This window comes from Antedon bifida, chromosome 2, assembly GCF_963402885.1.
Source record: "Antedon bifida chromosome 2, ecAntBifi1.1, whole genome shotgun sequence".
NCBI classification, from domain to species: domain Eukaryota; kingdom Metazoa; phylum Echinodermata; class Crinoidea; order Comatulida; family Antedonidae; genus Antedon; species Antedon bifida.
Window position 1 is genome coordinate 31,363,592 of NC_136227.1, and position 21,878 is coordinate 31,385,469.

Consider the following 21,878-nt stretch of genomic DNA (forward strand, 5'->3'; position numbering starts at 1 on the left):
ACGTATCGACGCTAAGTGCTGTATTGCGTAATCACAAGTGGGAACCGACGATGCAATAGTGCTGCAAACATCGAAGGTTTGATTTCACGCAGGCGGGGGCAAACGCAGTGATTGGAAGGGCATTTTCTTACGTTGCGTAGATTGCGTTACGTTGCGTCGCTAGTGAGAACCAAGCTTTAGGCATTACAGGGCATGTAGTCTTTAGTAGAATTACACAGAAAACTTAAGAAATACAAGCAACAAAGGCGACTAGGCATATTCAGCGCACACTGGTCGCGTAGGATTGGAATTTGTAAAAAACGGAATGCGTAAATAGATTTAATGCATAATTATTGAAGATAATGCAGGATCGTAAAATTGTTTTTCTGCTTTTTTATTTATTTATAGATACCGTATTATAGAATTGTATACATTTTGCTGTTTTTTTCTTACGACAATGTTAGGTATTCTCGTAAACAGAGTGCACCCTATTGGGCCTATTAAATTACAACAATCATACATTGTTTGCTCCGCTTATGGTTATTCCAGGGACCTAAAAATTGTTCCAGGGTTATTCCATTTTTAGTGGATACCGAAAAAATTGAAGGGAAACAGCCAAATAAAGAAACCGAAAGCCGGTATCGATTTGAATTTCCTTATAATTACGTCTTCGCGTCTGTCATTTCATAATTTTTGATTGAGTGAATCGAGAGGTGTCACGCTATATAGCAGTAACATGGTATTGATTAAAGACAACGTTTATGCCTGATATATTTTTTTTGTGTTGGCTTAAAAGAAATGGATTCCATATTGTACGGTCTTCTTGTTTTTGCGGTAACCGTGTGTGTTTCTGAAACTGATGTATGTGACGTTTGTAGCTGCAGCGCACGTCGAGGAGGAACTGTCGACTGTACAGGCAGGCAACTGACAGAGTTGATACAACCGATTCCAGGCAACACTAGTGTATTGTAAGAAGTTATAATATTAAGCTTGGTGTTCCACACAAACGCAATGCAATGACGTATGATGCGCAATGACGGGATTATCCAACGGCATCGAGATCTGTCAACTTGCGTTTCGCGTACGTCTTTGCATTGCGTCCTAGTGAGGAACCAAGCTTTAATACATTTATTTTTTTTAATGATTTCATACACATTCAACCAGCGAAAAACTCGCCATGAAAATGGATGAACTATAATTGACCGTGCTTAGGCCTAAACTAAGTTTAAGACTTAATAAGTGGGATAGAAAGAGTCGTGGATCGTAAGCCTGGCTCCCACTAGAACACAACGTAACGTAGCGACGTATCAACGCAAAGTGATGTATTGCGTAATCGAAAGTGGGAACGACGCAACACACTAGTGCTGTAAAAATCGCAGGTTTGATTTCACGCAGGCGGGGGCAAACACAATGATTGGAAGGGAATTTTCTTACGTTGCGTAGATTGCGTTACGTTGCGTCGCTAGTGAGAACCAAGCTTTAACGAGTAACGTTAACCAATACTAATGGTATGTTTGTTATATGATATAAAAAATATCAAATAGCAAAAGGAAGAGAAATGAAAAAAAAAACATGAAGATGATTTCCGATAACATTATCTGTCTCCTTAGAGCATCCGGAAAGTGTGTAGGCCGGATGTTTATTCATATTACTACAATAATACTTCATGTATTTGTATTTAAGATTGTTTTATGATTGTAAATGTTCATCTGGTTTGAAATCACAAATGAATAAGTCCACTGATAAAAAGAATGGCTACAATATTGTATCAAATTGTTCTCTAGGCCTAGCTAAAGCTCTGTCTACTCTATCAAACTAGTTTGATAAAAAAGTGTGATGTACCTAAATATGGTAGTTGTATTCTCAAATATGGTAGTGATATGACATCATCATGTCCATATTTGGGCACATCACATGTTTTATAGTGTAGACAGAGCTTTAGTTACCACTCACAATATTTTGTGTGAGTGGTGAAGTATCGGTATGCGGTACGTAGAACTGTTGCCACTATCGGTAACGATAATAATTAAGTATAATACACAATTGAAATACTTTTAAAAATTTAAGTTATTTAACTCTGATGTTGTAATGTAGTTTTTAAATCTATACAACGGCGCTATCAGCTGGATTCGTCAACGCTAAGCAGTAATTTATATTTCTACAGATACCTTGACAATAATTTACTGAGTAAATTGCCAAAGCTACCAAAACCAATCCAGTTGGTGTAAGTATAAAAACTACAAGGTATAGTATATTGTTTTTGTTGATATAATGCCACTTTTGGGACAGCGGTATTCACGACGAAATAGAAGGTGCTGGAACACTGGGAAGGTTTTCCACGTTTTGCGGGAAAATAAAATAAAATGATGCTTTGAGAGTAGGCCTACGTATAATATACGATTTAATCATTTATAGTGTACTGAAACTGTGCTGTTGGTTTATCAGGATATTAAAGCAGCATAAATGTTCTCCTGGCGCCAAAACTGTCACAGGTCATGGTTTTAAAGAACTATTATCACAAGAGACTTCAATAATGTTACACAGATTACAGTATTATGAAAGTAGTAATGATGCAGGGGTTTGTCTTTAAGTGCAGTTTGATTATGAGAAAGTTTAGGGTTCAAGTTCAGTAACAAAGCTCTGTAGTGTAATACCAGTATTTCTTATTAATAATCAATTCTATTATTTTTCAGAAGCGCTAAAAACAACAATTTTACCGAAATAGACCACGTTTTCCAGAATCTAACATTTCTTTCAGTAATGTAAGATAAAACCTTTACCGACATTCTCATAATTAACATAATAACCAATATCGAAATCATTCTCACTCAATGCCATCATAATCACCAAACCAAGGAGTTATCGAATATATGAACTTATCAAAACCAAACTATGCACACACAACTAATTTTGTAACTTATACACTCGTCAAAATTTGCAACTTTCTCTAATAGATTTATTTTTATTTAGAAATTTTGAAAACAATAACATCAGAAAACTCAAGGATGATATGTTTAAAGGATCTGGACTGTTACGTGACATGTAAGTTGGCCTATTTAAACTCTTATTAGTTGACCAATGACAAGCGACAGTTCGAATAATCTATCACTTGTGATTGGTCAAGTCCCCTGCTTTGATTGTTTACGTCCTTGCGTTGCGTCTCTAGTGAAAACCAAGTACCATCTGTACCGATCTTTCCTCAATATAGTAATATGTGGTGAATGCTGGCCACACGAAATAAAAAAATATACGACAGACTACAATTCCATAAACGACACTTTATATTATGTTTTTCATTTGTTCTATTTAGTAATTTAAATTCGAACCCGATAGAAGAAATTGAACACGGTGCATTTAGAGGGGTACATATAAATACTGTGTAAGTCTAAATTAAATTAAACGTTAGTAACAAGAAAATGAATGTATCAACTTTTCTATTGTATTCTGCTTCTGCATGTGTACAGTGAACAGAATGTGACGTTGTACACTAGAATGAATCACACTCTAAAACTGAGCCAGAATATACTGTTTTACAATAATTTCTTCCGAAACCTTTAAAGTACAGTACTTTAATATGCTTCTTTTTCATTCTTTTTCTTTTAGGAGATTATCGTACAACCATTTAGAGACTTTGCTGACGGATGCTTTCACGTTGAATCAAATTGCCTCACTATACATGTTAGTAAAGTAATGATCAACAATTAATGTTTGTCCTTTTTCAACATACCTTTCCAATAATAATAATATTGATCAATATTAATTTTATTATTATTATTCAGTTTTTTAGATCATGGGCTATTAAATAGTTTATCATACAGAGCATTTGACAACTGTCCAGTTGACACATCAATGTAAGTTTTAGACGAACTTGACAATGCACAGAGCGAAAGAGGGCGCGCTATTTATTATTTCGGCCCATTTAAACGTGCAGATAACTCGAGATTTCATTTAAACATTTTTCACGTTATTTCTATATCGATTTTCATGAAAATCGATAGGCATAATCTATTGATATATCTATTAACAAATCAGGAGAAAAAGTTGAGAATTGTGGACGTTATTGAGCAAACAACGTAGTAATACAAAGCGAAAAATTAGCATACGTGTTTTAATATTATTAATTTTATTTTATATTAATAATTAATGTAATTAATTAAAAGCTGGCATAAAGATATTTACAAACGCTACGGTCATTTTCTGATAGTTGTTGGGTAAGACTTTTTAACCCACACTGCTGGTTGAGTTGAGTGTTGTATTTCAAAATATTTTATCCTGATTTCCATAGTTTTATGGATAACTGTAATTTGACAAGACTCGAAAAAGGCGTTTTTGATGGATGCAGTACTATCGGCACCCTGTGAGTAGATTTCATGGACTTTGTTATTCTAACAAGTTTTATTTATATCAAAACGAAGAGCTTAGAAGTTTCAATAAGCAATATCGGAGGAAGGCGGCGGCAATGTTTATAATAGAGTCTATATAATGTATTGTATCTTAATATAATATCATATTTATTTGTTAGATCATTGGAAAATAACCAGATTTCATATATTGACGATGAAGCATTTGACAGTGTATGCATCATACATGGATTGTGAGTAATATCGCGGTTTTCTGATTCATACAACCCAACATCCTCCTCTAAAACAGGCCTTATTTAAAGTAGAATACTGTATACGGGTGCTGTATATGGAGCTGGGGTCCCATTAGGCATTTGAAATCGGCACTGCTGACTCTTATGGCAGCCCCTGCATCTAGTATCTGCCTCAGACGTATTGGCTTATGCCTCTCCTCTGGTTAAGGTGGGCACTGGACGAGAGAAGCCATTGGTCAATGTTGGTGCTTTAAACAGTCCTGGCTTAGTCATCATTCAGATGAATGTAAGACTAATTGACATTGTCGTTTACGACAGAAGTCGGCCATTAAAAAATACATCTTTACAATTTCAGGTTTCTGACCAACAATATGCTTACCGAAATTTCACCAGCCGTTAGTATGTGTACAGTTACACAATTGTAAGTTCGGTTCTATATTTAATTTTTCGATTATATTATTAATGTATGGTCTAGTTGTGCCCTAGAAGATTTGAAGCACACACGTGACTGAAATGGCAGTTTGAACATGTGTCTGCTAAATCCGAAAATGACTTTGTGGTAGGCCTGCTATCTTCTGAAATGAGATTGCCGCAATATTTGAAAAATAAGCTTTTCTTCGAGATTGAGTTCCTGTAATGCTTATTAGCTCGTCACAGTAGACGGTTTAACATTTATATCTAGCTAATTTCTCAATTAATATTATAAGATTCGTCTACTACGTGTCATCATGGGCCATCTTATAGCAGTTACTAATCTAGAATAGTAAGTTTACGATTTCTAAAAGTGTTAATCATTTTTCTTGAAGAATTCTCAGTTTCAACAGCATTGAAACACTGGGAACAGGCAAAATTGGTACCAATGCAACCGAAGGAGTCATGTTGTCTCAAAACAATATTTCAAGCATTGGAAAGGCGAATTTCAAGGGAATGACAAATCTGAAAGTCTTGTAAGTTTTATTACTGTATTAAGTAGCTTATCAACCTTTACATGCCTCGACTAACTATTTAGTAACACTGTAATGGCCAACTGAGATAGCGTCGTACGACGAGGCCCGACGAAACGTCTCGATTCGTCAGTGCTGTCTGAGTTGAATCTCGACGAGACGAGTCGTCTTGAGATTGCTTCGGGCGTATTTTTTAGGTCTTCGTCGTAGCCTACGATGCCGTCTGAGTTGGCCTTAATTTAACTGGAACTCAACTCTCCCATCCTTTAACTCATGGAGGTGCGATCGCCGGAATAGTCGTAGGAAGCGTACGGTATAACGAACGGGTTATATATTAATTGAACATTTCTGTTATTTTTTTTTTCAGAATGATAGCCCATAATAACATCAGTAGTATTGATGACTATGCGTTTGATGACACCAACCTGTATGGAATGTAAATAAGCATTATGTTAACAAATGGAAGGTTACAATTTAAATCGAAACTCCCAAAAAGAGACTCGAATTGTAACTTAAATTTAATATCATAGAGCGTGACAAAAAGGCGTTTGATGCATGCAAAGAGAATGGAAGGGGTGTGGGTAGGTCTGACCCAAGGCAAGACAGGCCGTCTTCGTTGCGATCCAAAGTAAATACGTTGACATTTTTCAATTACGTAAATAATTTATTGCTTTATTAACATTATCATTTATATTTTAGATATCTTTACGGCAATCAATTAAGTAGTATCTCGCAATTTGCTTTCAAGATGCCAGAAGAAAAACAACAAGCATATCTGTAAGTTAAATGATATTGACTGTCTGTCCCTCTTATTATATTATATATAGCCTAGCATACAAGTAACAAATGGAAATATATTTTTACTTGTTACACTGTTATGGATTGTTTTAATGCAATAATTCATGTACAATAGGTATATACACGACAACCCAATATATACAATTGATGAGGACAGTTTTGCAAGTTTGAAAATAGTTTACCTATCTTGTGAACAGCTACACAAGTTGCCAAATTCGGTTGGCCAGAATGTTAATGCGTAAGTTCTGTCTGAAGCAAATTATATCTTTTATTTAAATTAAATTATTAATTTTACCGAACCCATTCACTGACCGACAGTAGTTTTCTGTGTCAAGAGAAGACGAAACACATCTTAACTCAATATCCCACTGTGCACAGTGAATTAACATGACGTAGGCCTACTTTGGTATAAAGTTTGTATTATACGGTGGCGCTATTGCTCACAAACCCTTCCCATTATGCATTGTGCAATGACGTTTCTAAACCTTATATTAGAGCATTCGATTTGCGACGGCCGACGACACTGGTGGTGGCGCTATTGCTCCCAAATCCTTCCCATTATGCATCGCTTACGCAATTTGCGATAAACCTTATTACTGGTAACTTGTTCGTTATGTGCTCATCAATTTAGGATGTGAAATTTATTTCCAGGACCTGTACATATGATGGAATCAACATTAAACTAAAGGGACTCAACAACGCTGGCCCTGAAAAAGAATCGGTAATACGTATCAGCGGCATTGAATGTCCCGGCAAAAAACAAATAGAGTGTACGTTTTGCCAAAAGGGCACGTTTGGAAATAAAGATGAACATCCCGTGTGTCTGAAATGCCCACCAGGTACGCAACATTTTGTAAAGCTTGGTTCCCATTTGGACGCAAAGTAAGGACGTAAGCCGTAACGAAGCTAATTGACCAATCACAAACGAAAGTTCAAATAATCCATCGCTTTGATTGGTCAATTCGCATGGATTGCGGCTTGCGTCCTTGCGTTGCGTCCTAGTGGGAACCAAGCTTTAGTCTAATCATGAAACTTATTCCTCCACGGTCTAACAATAGTATTGACTCCAAAAGTGTGGTTCTCACTAGGACGCAACTCATGGACGTACACGCAGCGCAGAGGCAATGTTGGTTGTCATTTCTCAACTCGCTTGCGTTGCGTCTCGTCCTTGCGTTGCGTCTCTAGTGGGAAACAAGTTTTACGCACGTATAATCATAATATATATATTTATCTACGTTTTAGGCGGGTACTATCAAGATATGCTTGGCTTTGTAAAAACAGGAAACTACACAACTGACTGCAAACGATGTCCAATTGGAACATTTTCTAAAGAAGCCGGGGCATCGTCAATGAGTAATTGCTTAGCTTGTCCTCTGGGTACTCAAACCGACTCTAACGCTAGCCTAAACGCTTGCGACTGCAGTTCGATGTTCCATCGATTTGACAGATTTGAGAAATGTATTCCGTGTCCTTCAGAAGGAGTAGATTGTTCTGGTGGATATCAACAACTACAGAATGGATACTGGTGGAGTTGGAACTTCACCAACAGCATTTGTTATGGTAATAACCATTCTGGAAGTCCTGCTGAGTATGATGAGTTTATAGATGGGCTAAACAACAGCACATTCGATGTATCCGATCCAGAAGAGCTTAAGAACGTCAAATACCACGGCTCCATTCCATCTGTGCACAGATGTCCCCGGCCTAAAAGCTGCATATCTAACGGGACATTGGCCGCGTGTGCTGAAGGCTACGAAGGCTGGTTATGTGTCGTGTGTAAAGAAGGTTATTACACATTATTTTACGAATGCCACAAGTGTCCTCATTCTACAATCCTTCTTTTGATGTTCAGTGTCGTCACACTACTCGTTGTTTTGATTGGAACATTAACTTTCAAATATCAAACTATTTTGCGTCAAAAATATGATAAACTGAATATAAAATCTGTAAGTATGTACGTTAAAATTGCCATTAATTATTATCAAATTATTGGAATTTTGTCAGTCAGAAGAAACGATTTATCTAAAACAAGTGGCGGGAATTTATTCATCTATTTGGATATTGTAGGCTACATCAATCTTCTCAGCCCAAGATGTATTTTTTACGGCTTCGCCTGGAATGCATACAAGCAAGCAGTACTATCAATATGTGTTCCTGTTGTTATTATACTCTTAGGATGCGTCGCTGTGATTATCGTCACTATAAAACGAAAACGGAATGTTGATTTCCCAGTTACCAATGGTTTAGTGTGCTTTATCGTGTTGCTACTTCTCTACTTTACTTATGCAAACACATGTTCGGGAATCATGGCTATAGGACCGTGGGCGTATCGTACGCTTAACGTGACGCACGACGGAAGTTGCACGCGGACGATGTTGAAAATGGATTATTCCATTATCATACCCAATGACACAGGCACAAATGCCTACCTAATACTTTGTTATTTTTCTTTTCTGTACGTGATTGGTTTTCCGGTTTCAATTGGGTGCATTCTGTATTATGTTCGCCGACGTCGCCGACCTCCTGTTGGTAGATATCATAGTTATCAACAGCTACTGAGCACAGACTGTTCCAATATTGGTGGAGAGAACAATGAAGAACATGCATTTAAAAACGATGCCATTGTGCAAGATATCTTAAACTCTATCGATTATGAGCAGACAGAGCAGCAAAATCAACAGCATGATCAGAAACAGCGATGTCAATGGCCGCAGCAGCACCAAAAGCAAGAACACCATCTGTCGTTCTTTTACGTCGAGTACACTCCGCGCTGTTGGTTCTGGGAAGTTATTGAGATATTTACAAAAGCAGCTCTAGCGCTGATTGTCAATTACGAAAACTATTCAGACGTTGATATAGCGTACTCTGTACTGGTGATCGTTTGCCTCATTCTTCTCCATATCCACTTTCGACCAATCAAGAACAAATTTGCACAACGATTTCAGATCACTACATTGGTCTATGTCGTTCTAAACTTGTCGGTGAAATCAATTTTGAGTAGGGAAGGCATTAGCAGAACCAGCGAAACCGTGACCTCTGGCGTGTTGACCTGTATCAACGCTTCTGTCGTTGTCATTGCCGTTTGTGAGTATTGCATTCTTTTCTTTATTTAAAAAAAATACAGATATCAACAGAGGGCGTGCTATTTAACATTTCGGCCCATATTGAAGATAGCGATAACTCGAGATTTTAATAAGCTTTTGTGACGTCACCAATGTATCTATTTTAATCAATAGGTAAGGTCTTGGTATATATAGCTATGTGCAAAATATTCAGGACAACTTTGTTTAAGACGTAATTTATAACATTAAGTTTTCTATATTTTCAGTGGTGTTCGTCCAAACGTTTTTCGGAGGTTTAATTCGAAAGAAATTTGCTTCAGTCATCGTTTCATGCTTTTGCGATCCAAAACAAGCATGACGCATGACACATCTACGCCGCTTTTGTTTTCAGTTTTTATGAGCTCACTTTATGTAATATACGTTTCAATCGAGGAGTCCAGTTGAAATATCTGTTATTAAAAAAATTATAAGCAATAATTTTATTATGAGATAATAATTATTGAAAGATAGAGTTTAAAATATTGTGAAAATGATAGATGTATAAGAATTAGTAACATTTTGTATGAGTAACTTTATTAATTATTTACAATTTTAAATTGTGAGCTTTCAAACGGTAGCAGAATGATTCGAGGAATTGCCAATCAGTTTGTAAGAGGGAGGTAGGCATAACTTTGCTTGTATCATATCGTAATGTATTTATACTTTTATTGAAATAAAATTATGGTAAGTTATAATGTACTACGTTTGACATTTTAATGTTCCAACTCCAAAGAAAAAGTAAACTAAAACTTTCCTATTTAGTTGGAGTTTGAACACAAAACAAACACACAAACTAACTTTTATCCAATCAGAATTCGGCCCAATAAATATTTGATAGAGAGCGACCTCAAACATTTACGTACGATCGACGTCTCCGTAAAATGGCCGATCATCACATTGGTTTTGAGTGAATATATCCATTCGAATTTTTACCGCGAAATTAAGTCTTTTAAACGCGTATAATGGACACCGATAAAATGGAATGTGAAGCCGAAACTAACGAAGACTCTGATTCAAGTTTAGACGATGAAGACAACGAATTACAGGAGCAAGAATTGACCAACAAGGTAGGCTTCTTCCTAGGCTAGGCCAAGGCGGCGGCGATAAGTATAGCTTAAGAGAGGACAGGCCTGTCGATGGGGTTACATCAGTGAGTGGTTTTAGGCCTAGGCCTACGCACTGACTATTGAATATGATACTTTCATATTGTGACGTACAACAGTTTAGTAGACGGCATAGGCTAGAGCCATGTGGAAATTATTATTTAAAAATCGCATTTGCAGCAGTTGAAATATTTATTTTGAAAGTCAACCCACCGTACCCCGGCCCTCTGCAGTAAAAGTGTAATGTTAAGTATTTTCTGTATATGTACTACAATATATTTATATTTAGGCCTGACATGACATAATAATCCGGTAAGAAAAAGAAACTTAACTGTAAATATTTAATTTAATATTTAATTTGCCTGTTATTATTATGACATGTTAATGTTTTTAAATTTATTTTTGTACAGTAGTTACTTAGGCCTAATAATAATTATTAATATTATTATGTAGGCCTAATAGGCCTCTGTCTGTTTTGCATTTTAATGTTCCTTTCACTTGTAAATGTTGATTTAATTCACTTCTTGACTGCAATATGAAGATGTTTATACATATACCAGAATAAAATAAAATTATTATTATTTTTTTGTTATTTCAGGTCACAGAAAGCCCTTATGAATACGAAAATCATGTGAAACTGATCAAATTCCTAAAAGAATCTGGGGAATTGGAAAAACTAAGAGATGCACGGAATGCAATGGCCCAGATATTTCCTCTCACTGAAGGTATTTTATTAGATCTATACTATTGACTTTGATATGCCTATAATACTACTAGCATTCTCCCGACCGACCGTATTTAAAGTATTATTTACATGCAAAAGTATTTATATTTAAGATCTTTTGTGTATTCACTTGCTATAAGGTCAAAGGTGAACTGTGCTGATTTTAGAACCTCTTTTTGCTGTGCAACTGGCCTGACTTCCACAGAAACTAGTATCTATTTAGCCTATAGATCATTGTGCTTCTTTATTCAAGGGTATTTTGTCATATGATTAACAATTTATTTATTTGCCATAGAGTTGTGGTTGGAATGGGTGCAAGATGAGATTAAGCTAGCCTCAACAGAAGATGAAAAGAAAGCAGTGCTGGAGCTGCTTGACAGAGCTGTTTCTGATTACCTTTGTAAGGACCTTATTTCAGATTATAGTCACCATAAACACTTTATATACCATTTGCTATTACAGTAGTTTGTATTCATAAAATGTAAATGTTTTCATTTCCATTCTCCCTTTATGCATACAGTAAGAGCATGGCATGAAGATCCTGACCGCCACAGAAACTAGTATCTATTTAGCCTATAGATCATTGCGCTTCTTCATGCAAGGGTTGACTTTGACTGGTAGTGTATGAACTACATTATTCCAGGGACAATAGTAGCAGATCCCGGATTTTGAAATATTTGGGGGCCTACAATTTGAAAAAAGCTCTGAACCAATGTTCTATATTTTGCATTGTATTTTTTCCATATTTATAATAAAATCAGTTATGAAAATGAAATTGCCAGTTTATGGTTACCACAGCAGTTTTAGTATGAGATGCAAATGAAATTAATAAATGGAAATAATTAATATAATAATACATGTAATACATTTTTTTAAAATAGCTATTAGCCTTTGGCTAGAGTACTGTCAGTTCACCATTGGTGGCATTGGAACAGAAGCGGGTCTCGCTAAAGCACGGGATACATATGAAAGGGCGGTCTCTGTTGCTGGTCTTCATGTTACTCGTGGTTCACTGATATGGGATTCTTACCGTGTTTTTGAAAATGCCATATTACAGAGTTTGCAGGTTTGTGCTTGGATCATAGAGATAGTATTAAACTACAAGGGTGACTATATATATTCTTATAGTGAGCTTTGATTGTGTTGGGAGTTGACACTCTAGTAGTTTAATAGCATCTTTGGTTCAGATTAAAGAATAAGATATAATGATAACGTAAGGTTTCCAATTAAAGACCACTTAAGTTTTCAGTATTTGTACAATCTCTATAAGCACTAACTCAGGCTTATATTGATTACAGCCTCAGATTGGAGCTGTTCAAACAAGTGAAGAACAGACGAAATTAGAAGAACAAGAAAAGCGAATTGAAAGCCTCTTTAAAAGACAGCTTTCTACACCTCTTCTTAGTAAGTAAAAAAGTAGAATATTTAGTGAGATAATCAAAATCTGGCTCATGTGCACTGTAAAGAACCTAGTATATCTTTCGAGATGAGTAGGGGTTACCCCGGTGCACACACAGCCACTGTCACACACAGACACTTATCATAAACTCATCAAGAGGACCCTTGATTTTAAGCATACACTGTTTGGGGTCACCCTCTATAAATAAGGTGAAATAAATAAATAAAAAATAATTTCTTTTAATTTCATAGGGTATCCACACAATAGTCAAGTGCTATTTGTTAGCAGTTGAACTTCTGTTAGTCTGTAGTTTGAAAAATTCTCTTCTGTGGGAAAAAAGGGGGCGTTTGTTTTGTTTGTTTGACCCCTAAACACCCCCTAACTACAAGCTTCTGGTTACATGATAACATACTATAATAGTTTTCTTCAAAATTACTTTATTTAAAATCTTTTTAATTAACAAAAACTCACATTGTCATGTTTGCTACTTAGAAAGTATTTGATAATTTTCTTTATTTTTTCTACAGCCATGGAAGAAACCTATCTTGAATTTCAGGAGTTTTTGACCGATGGCGTTGCTAAAGAAATCACGGATGATTACAACAAAGCATTATGTCAGCTTAAAGCTTATCATAAATATGAAATAGCTCTTGTAAGTTATTCATTTTTAAGTGATTTGTAGAATTTGTTTAAAAAAATGAATATTATACAAATAATTGTTTATGAGCGTAATGGTACAAATAATGGCATGAGGTCAATGATGAACGGTTATATTTCAACGAGGCGAAGCTCTGTCTACACTATCAAACTAGTTGACAAAAACGTGTGATGTGCCCAAATATGGTAGTGATGTGCCCAAATATGGTGGGGTTATATATGCATATATGGATATATATAAAAAAATTTTTTTTTCGCCCCACACAGTTTGATAGTGTAGACAGAGATTTAGAACAGTTGCACTCACAAAGACAATCAATCAAAAGTAAACATATAGAAATATGTACAGTATAAAAATAAGTGTGTATTTTTTCACTTCTGTCTCCTCTGTGTTTTAATAGAATAAAGCTGAAGCTCCTAGGCTAGCGGAGTATGAAAATTACATCAGAGCACTCCAGTCTAAGGGTGACATTAGAAGGCTACAATGTATATACGAACGAGCGCTTGTTGAAAACTGCCTGAATGCTTCTCTATGGCAGGCATATACTAAAGCTATGGTAAGTCTCATTGAATCAATTTTAATTAAACCTTTTCGTTTCGTTTATTTTCCACTCATTTAAATGCATTTAAACAAACATATGTGTACAGAGTATAATATATGAGTGGAAGGAGGTCACAGTAAGTTCATTGAACTTTAAGTCGTGATCCCCGTATCAGTATAATAATAAAAATGCTACATTTTTAAAAATGCGGGTACATTTTGTTACTACTGTACATAAATACTTCTAGATTCATCCCTGATTGATTGACTACCTGTGTGCAAAATATCTCAATTTATTTACCAATCTTCCCTTCAACAATGCAATTTCAGCATCAAACCCATGCTTTTTAAACCCATATGAACCTCAGAAAAATCCTGGATCTGTTACAGGATTTGAACCAAAAACCCTGGGATTGGTAAGCAAACATGTAAACGACCAAGCCATAGTACCACTATATTTTTATTTTACTCTTAGGATGAGGATTATAGAGTGAATCACGAAAAAGAATTAAAAGACAATGAAAATGTGTTTTACCGGTACCATCAACCTCTGGAAGCAAGAGAAGAGATGATGACAGATGTTGAAAGTCTCCAGAAACCAGAAAGAGGCTCAGTCGATAAAGAAAAAAACCAAAATGATTGTCAAAGCCTTCTGAACATTCATAAAAGAGCTGTTAGAAATTGTCCTTGGTCAGCATCGCTTTGGATTGGGTATCTGCGTGCAATGGAGAGATTAAAACAGCCACATACAGACATATTAGGTAAAAGCTATATCATAGTTGATATTTCAGACTTCTATATCTATTTTTCACTGTATTCAGAAGTAAAGTGTATGTACATTTGGAGTGGAGTTGTGGCTTGGTGGTTATGATGCTTGGCTACCAGTCCTGGGTTCAAGTCCTGTCATTTCAGGTTTTTTCTAATGATAAATTACAACTCCACTTCTAACGACTTGTAATAAGGCTTTGTCTTATATAGAGCATCTTGTGTCTATGTTACCCGTCACAAGTTTTTTTGGAGGGAGACCTCCAAATGTTATTACTTTCTGGGTTTTGCCTCTTAATTTTTTTATATTTAAATTGTTATTTTGTTTACTTTGAAAGATAAGAAATAAATGTTATTATGAATGTTTGTCTTGTAAATGGGATTACCATCTTTAAGAGGAATATTGATTGAATTCGCTTATGGTTATCCTTGGCAATTTGCCTAAATATATATAACGAATAGAAATAGAAATAATAACACAATTTGTTTTACATCCCTTGTTCCACTTGACAGGTGTATGCGAAGAAGCTATTCTAGCTGGCTTCTCCAGTTCTAACGAGTACTTAGACTTTTGGACAGCGTGGCTAAATTATCTTAAAAGACGGATTCAATGGAAATCTACTGCAACTGTTGCCCTGCAAGAATTCCGTGACACAGTTCAGAGAGCAATTGATTTTATGAATCAATGTGAGTATTTTTATTTTTGAAGAAAAATTTGAACATAACATATTATACAAATAATGAATGTTTATTTGTTTTATTAAATTTATCTATCGTAAATCGTTGACGAATGCTAGGCCGGGAAGCTAGGCCATTTAAAAAAGACGGTGCTCCAACTTTAGACACGGAATAGAACAGTTATTGATGGCATGCACAACAAGTTGATTTCCATGGAAATTTCTCAAAATTGTTACAAAAAGCTGAACGTGCAGTAGAGCCATTAGTTAGTTGAAATTAGATGAAACTTGATGCGTAATACCAATCAAATTACATGAATACAATCAAGTGTATTATAAGGAAAAATAAACATTTTTTATTTTCTTTCATAATAAATTAATTTAGTAAATGTAATATATTTTCATTTTATACTCAGACTTTGGAGGCCAGGGAGACAGTTTGTATACTCTGCAAAAATACTGGGCTAAAGTTGAGGTAAATAATATGTTCCTAAATTTTGTTTAAAAAAAAGACAAAAGTTTTATTCAATGAAGGTTTAAAGATGTATTGTCCCCCAAAAAAATGAAAAATGAAGATTAGTAAAATCAGACTTTAAATAGGCCAGTTTCATAAAAGTTATTCACTTCTGTAAAAAAAAAGACCAAAACAAATTGTTATTTCACTTATAAAAAGACAAACAAACCAGTTAATTTTTACCAAAAACCATTGTCTGACAGACAATTGAGGTATTTTTTGCTTTAAATACATTTTTTTCAGGTAAATCTTTTTTTTTTCCGATCAAAGTTTTATTACACAACATGAAAATGGCATATTAAAAAAAAAATGTTTAAAAAAAATAGTTTAGGTTGACAAAGTATCTTTAAAGAAACTATGTTTTTCATCTCAGATGCATTACAATAATAACCTTGACTTTGGGCGAGAACAATGGAACACTATTCTAACTGAAACTGAAAATGGATATAAGGCCCAATACTGGTTGGAGTATTACCAATTAGAACTGTAAGTATTGTCCCAGCCTTTTGAAAAAGTACAAGTCACCCATGATCGATTTCTGAAACAGAGGCAGTGGCGTAAAGCAGGTGGAAAAGGCCCCTGGTTTAGCACTACTATGGGGCCCTCCAACACTGGGTAGTTGCATTGGACGGCTCATGCTCTGGCTTAAGCTCTGGGGGCCCCTGGGTTTACCCAGTGAGCGCTCATAGCCATTACACCACTGAACAGAAGACATGCTCAGATCAAAATTATAATGTCAAATTATTATTAATAGAAAATATGGTGACTTGGAAACATGCCGTGAAGTGCTCTTACAAGCTGTTGACATGGAAACAGACACGCCTCAGCAAATCTGTGAAACTCTACTAAACTTTGAGCGTGAGTATGGCTCGCTCAACTCGTTTGAAGAGTCTAACAGCAAGGTTCAGGTTATACTAGAAGCTGAGGAAAAACACAGGCTAAAGGTATTTATCAAGCGTTTTTGTAAATAAGATTTTCTTTTACTTTTCTTATCCATTTTATATTGTAACGTTAATCGGAAAATGCGTAGTGTTCCACATATAGTCTGTATCTGTCCTGAGCGGGTTTCTGCTCAACAGTCTGCTTTGTGTAAAGGGTTGTAATAAATAACATAGATTCTATATTTTTGTTTTCCGCTTACCGTTACCACTCGTCTGTGTAAATTAGCCTTTATATTAATCATTATTGTTGAAATAATGACTTTTGGAATGCAGAGATATTGTAGAAAAACTTGTGAAAAATGTTTTTTTGTTTGTTTAGGCTGCAAAGAGGGCAGAAAAGAAAATGGCCAAAAGCGGTGGTGGTAAATTCTGGCAGAATAAGAGCAAAGCAGATGACGAGGGAATTGACCAAACAGACTATAAGCGTAGGGGGAAAGAAGACTACAAGCAGAAGGAGAGGTCAGGTGACAAAAGGGACCAATCAAAATGGAAGAAACCAGACAATAGAGGCGAAGGTAGAAAAGAATTTCATAATAAAGATATTGAGAAAAGGAAGAAGCAAGAAAAGAAGAAACAACCAGAAAAAAAGAATGGAAAAGCAGAGGAAACTAAGCGAGAACCAATGAAACGAAAGGTAAGAGTAAAGCTCTGTCTACACTGTCAAACTAGTTTTGACAAAAAAAATGTGAATGATGTACCCAAATATGGTAGTGATATGCCCAAATATATATAAGAACATCACATTTTTTTGTCACATATAAACTTTGATCGTGTAGACCGAGCTTAAAGGCAAAATTATGTGTGATGGACAGAATAACCTTTACTCCTTTCATGGTAGTGATATGACATCATCATGTCTATATATGGGTATATCACATTTTTCAACAAGGTATTTGTTTGTTGACAGGCTGAAACAGAATCAGAAGTATCGGCTAAACACGCCAAAGTGGATGGTGATGGGTTCGTTGTACCATCATTTCCAGTTTCTGCATCCCTCAAATCACCTTCCAAAGCAGCACAGAAGCCACAAGCTGCTTCCCAAGAAACCGAAGAGGCTATATCAGGAAATAAAGGTAAGTAATAGTTCCGTTCAGCTTTATTTAACCCCAAAGGCTCAAGTCATAGTACAGTCAACTCTCCCAATACCGGACTCTCTTAAAACCAGAAACTGTCCCAAAACCAGACTTTTCTTAGGGACCAAAATGTCCCAAATTCCTTTTTACCATTAAAAACACATTCCGAATACCAGACTTTCCAAAGGTTTCCGGTATTGGGAGAGTGAACTGTAGTTCCTCCCTGGACCATGCACATAAAAAAAATATAATGTTTTAATATATTTGTATAGCATGTTCCACAAAAAATGTTTCAATGCGTTTTAGTGAAGTGGAGTTGTTTGTCTTCACCCAGGAGAATTAGTGTTTACTGGCATAGTATAATAATAAATAATAATAAATTATATTCTATTTTTTTCATTACAAATAAAAGATTCTGAAATGGATGAAGGTGTACAAAAAGATACAATAAGTTACCGTGACGACTTAACAGTGTTTGTGAAAAATCTAAGTTATAACATATCTGAAGAAAAGATACGAAGCGCGTTTGATATGGTAAGTTTTGATTTTATTTACTAGAAAATAATTGAATAAAATTAGAATATTAGATAAAAACCATTAATAAGATCATCATTAAAAAAATCCATCAATACAATTGTAATGCTACATACATTGTGTATACAATAATAATATTAGCAGTATTATTAGTATTATAATTATTAAGACATAGTGTCCCCTTGAATAATATATATTTTCCAATTTTTTTTGTTGTATATGCCATTTTGATAATAATAGTTATTCACTTTGACCAAAAAATTGGATTAATAACAACATTTATTTACCTGTAAAAAACTGTAATTTAAAACAAAAAATAGTCAAATTGGCTGCCAGCCAACAGGTTTTTGATTGAATTTAACCATTTGTTTTGTCTTTTTATAAGTGAAAGCACTATTTTATTTTTATGTATTGTTTTTTTGTACGGATGTGATTAACTTTATTAAAGCTACAAAATGGCCTATTCAAATCTGATTTTAGTAGTCTTCATTTTTCATGCTTTTGGGGAACAATTCATCTGTAACATTTTTTCAACAGTGTGGTGAAATTACTGAGATTAGGATGAAAGTTGGAAATAAAAGCAAGTTCCGTGGTTACTGCTATGTTGAATTCAAAGATAAGGTACTTTTTTTTTTTATATGGGGTGTGGGTTTACAAGATGAGATCTATCCTATTGCCATGTAGAGTTTAATAACATATGAACAGATATATTTTGTTTAATATTAAAGGCAACTGTGTTTGAAACTAAAATATAAAGTTTATTTTTTAGGAATCCGTAGAGAAAGCCTTAAAACGTGATCGCTATGAAATCGATGGACGACCGATTTACGTTGATCCTAGCGTAGACAAATCAAAAGGAGATCAAAAAACGACAAAACAATTCAAGGTAAATCGGTTACTACCTTCTTTTTGAAGTAACCATGTTTAGGTAACATGCCTCCCCTAACCTAGTGCCAGGGTTGTAACTCACAACTTTCTCTACTCCACGCCATAAAGCTTCAAATGAGACTTAAGCTTTGTCTACATTATCAAACTAGTTTGACAAAAGAAAAGTGATATGGCAAAATATGGTAGTAATATGACATCATCATGTCCATATATGGGCACATCACATATTTTTGTCACATAAAGTTTAATAGTGTAGACAGAGCTTTAGTTTATAAGAAATATAAAAATGAATAAAAATTAAATTATTTTTTTATTTATTTTATGTCATTAGTATGATACAAGTCTCGACAAAAAGAAGTTGTTTGTTTCTGGATTACCACGATCGACGACCAAAGAAGATCTTGAGAAGATGTTTTCAAAGGTAAGAACCATTTGTGGTTGCTTAAGCTACACACTACTACTACACTATCAAACAAGTTTGACAAAATAAGTGTGATGTGCCCAAATATGGTAGTGATATGCTTAAATATGGTAGTGATATGACATCACCATGTCCATATATGGGCACATCACATTTTTTAGACAGAGCTTAAAGCTCAACCCACCGCCAGCATTACATGCTGGTTTGAACTGTGAATGATGTTATAATAGTAGATATGTATTACCAGTATTTTCAATTATAATAATACATGTGATGGAGTATGAATTATGTTATGATTTAAAATATATTTCTCTTTCAGTATGGTGTTGTAAAAGATGTCCGAATAGTGACATATAGAAGTGGTGTACCAAAAGGTCTGGCATTCATCGAGTTTGAAAAAGAGGTAAAGAATTGAGAATACAGAGTAGGGGATCGTCTACAGAGTAGGGGATCGTCTACAGAGTAGGGGATTGTCTACAGAGTAGGGGATTGTCTACAGAGTAGGGGATTGTATACAGAGTAGGGGATCGTATACAGAGTAGGGGATCGTCTCTGGGTGTGCAGATCTGGTAGGCGCTACATTGCTGGCTAATGTGGGTCTGTGGAGGGCCTAATCTGAATTTCCTCAGTTTACAGTTAAGCTTGAGGACCTGAATACCTTTACCTTTTACAGTCAAACTTTACCTATTAAGTCTATGCCTCTATTAAGGGGGCACTTTCCAGTGAAATGATCCTAACTTTTGGTGTCCTCTGAATATGAGTCAAACTGTATTTAACGGTTCTCCCTTTCTTCAGTTATTCCTCATCATATAATTTAACATTTTTATTGCCAGAGCGAGGCATCAAGTGCCGTATTAGGAGCTGACGGTACTGTTATTGGCGAGCACACTGTTTCCGTTGCTATTAGTAACCCACCAACACGGAAACCACAAGCAGGAACGGCTAAGGAGTCTGCTGCACCTCCGGTTTCTCTTGGAGCTAAGTATGTATCGTTTTTACTCTTACTGTATATCAGAAAATGCTAACTTTCAAACTGTCCGGCTCTATTCCTGGTACAAATATTCCAAAGAATTGCTCATCAATAATATTAGGGAGCTTTGCGTTATTGGGGCTAGGATCTACAGCTCTATCTACACTATCAAACATCATGTGACAAATAAATGTGATGTGCCCATATATGGACATGATGATGTCATATCACTACCATATTTGGGAACATCACATTTTTTGTCAAGTGGGAAGCACATCCATGACATAAGTTATTCCTTGGTTGTAGCAAAACAAAGGCTACCTACTCGTAGTGTAAACTATTATTGTGAGCATCCTCTATTTTAACTCTGAATAAAATATGCATCCAATTTTTAATTTAGGGCGTATGTGATCATCTTTAAAAAATTTATTATGTACTTTAATTTTTATTCTTACAGAGGTATCTCGGGACCACGAGGAAAAAGTAGAACACAGATTGCACTTGTTCCGAGAGCTGTAAAGCGCCCTCAACCTAACAAGCCTAAATCGATTGATAAAACTGAAACCATGGAAACAGATGCAACAGAAAAAGCCGACGCATCTGTGAAGGCAAAATTAACAAATGCTGATTTTGCAAAAATGTTATTAAAAAAGTAGTGTGAACAAAAAATAAATTGTCAATGGACGTGGATTTTTTAATTTTTTAAAAGAAATAAATTATTTTAAGCATTTTATACGATTTTAAACTCTGAGGAAGTTTTAAAAAGTTGTTCACTAGTCCTATATATGAACAAGCAACTGTCCATAAGTTGAACATAAATATTTGCCGAATTTTAAGAGTGTTCATGACATAATAAATCTTTCGTTGTATAGCACCTTAATGGTCACTAGTTAGGTTCCCACTGACCACGGAGGTTACTTCCATGCACTGACCCTCTAATATTAGACTGTTACTGACCATACAATGTACTGACCTTCGATAAAGGTGGACAGTGAGGATCGGTAAATTGGTTAAAATGCTGAAAACCCTTAAAATGAAAGGCAAATATAGTTAACAGATTAATTTTAGTAAAACTATACATTGTCGGTATAAGCAAGGCAAATCTATTGCCTTGGTATAAGGCTGCATTTTATTTTTTTTTAATGGTGAAACTATCGCTGTTGTATGAAGTTGTAGAACTCATTGTATGTCAGAATAAACATTCACTGAGTCTACATCGAAATGCGTATTGTTTAATTTAGTATCAAAAATTAGA

The 21,878-nt window shown here is 35.2% G+C and overlaps 2 protein-coding genes across 2 annotated transcripts; both read left to right on the forward strand.

The window, feature by feature from the left end:
* The first annotated feature begins 185 nt into the window (after positions 1-185).
* LOC144834594 (uncharacterized) lies at positions 186-10,062 on the forward strand. The gene is made up of 17 exons (XM_078689455.1): positions 186-947; positions 2,144-2,203; positions 2,673-2,741; positions 2,950-3,021; positions 3,290-3,358; positions 3,583-3,657; positions 3,759-3,830; positions 4,265-4,336; positions 4,502-4,573; positions 4,929-4,994; positions 5,380-5,520; positions 5,885-5,953; positions 6,217-6,294; positions 6,431-6,553; positions 6,967-7,154; positions 7,558-9,399; positions 9,644-10,062. The coding sequence occupies exons 1-17, from the start codon at positions 778-780 to the stop codon at positions 9,733-9,735; spliced, it is 3,330 nt and encodes a 1,109-aa protein (XP_078545581.1). The 5' UTR covers positions 186-777; the 3' UTR covers positions 9,736-10,062.
* Positions 10,063-10,297: 235 nt separating this feature from the next.
* LOC144834596 (spliceosome associated factor 3, U4/U6 recycling protein-like) lies at positions 10,298-21,845 on the forward strand. Its single transcript, XM_078689460.1, has 21 exons — positions 10,298-10,483; positions 11,118-11,244; positions 11,539-11,643; positions 12,125-12,309; positions 12,542-12,647; positions 13,170-13,294; positions 13,701-13,856; positions 14,316-14,601; positions 15,119-15,292; positions 15,699-15,757; positions 16,170-16,282; positions 16,551-16,740; positions 17,057-17,371; positions 17,645-17,810; positions 18,223-18,344; positions 18,882-18,965; positions 19,114-19,230; positions 19,564-19,653; positions 19,973-20,056; positions 20,487-20,635; positions 21,081-21,845. Exons 1-21 carry the CDS (start codon positions 10,379-10,381, stop codon positions 21,277-21,279), a joined length of 3,057 nt encoding a protein of 1,018 aa, XP_078545586.1. The 5' UTR covers positions 10,298-10,378; the 3' UTR covers positions 21,280-21,845.
* The last annotated feature ends 33 nt before the right edge of the window (positions 21,846-21,878 follow it).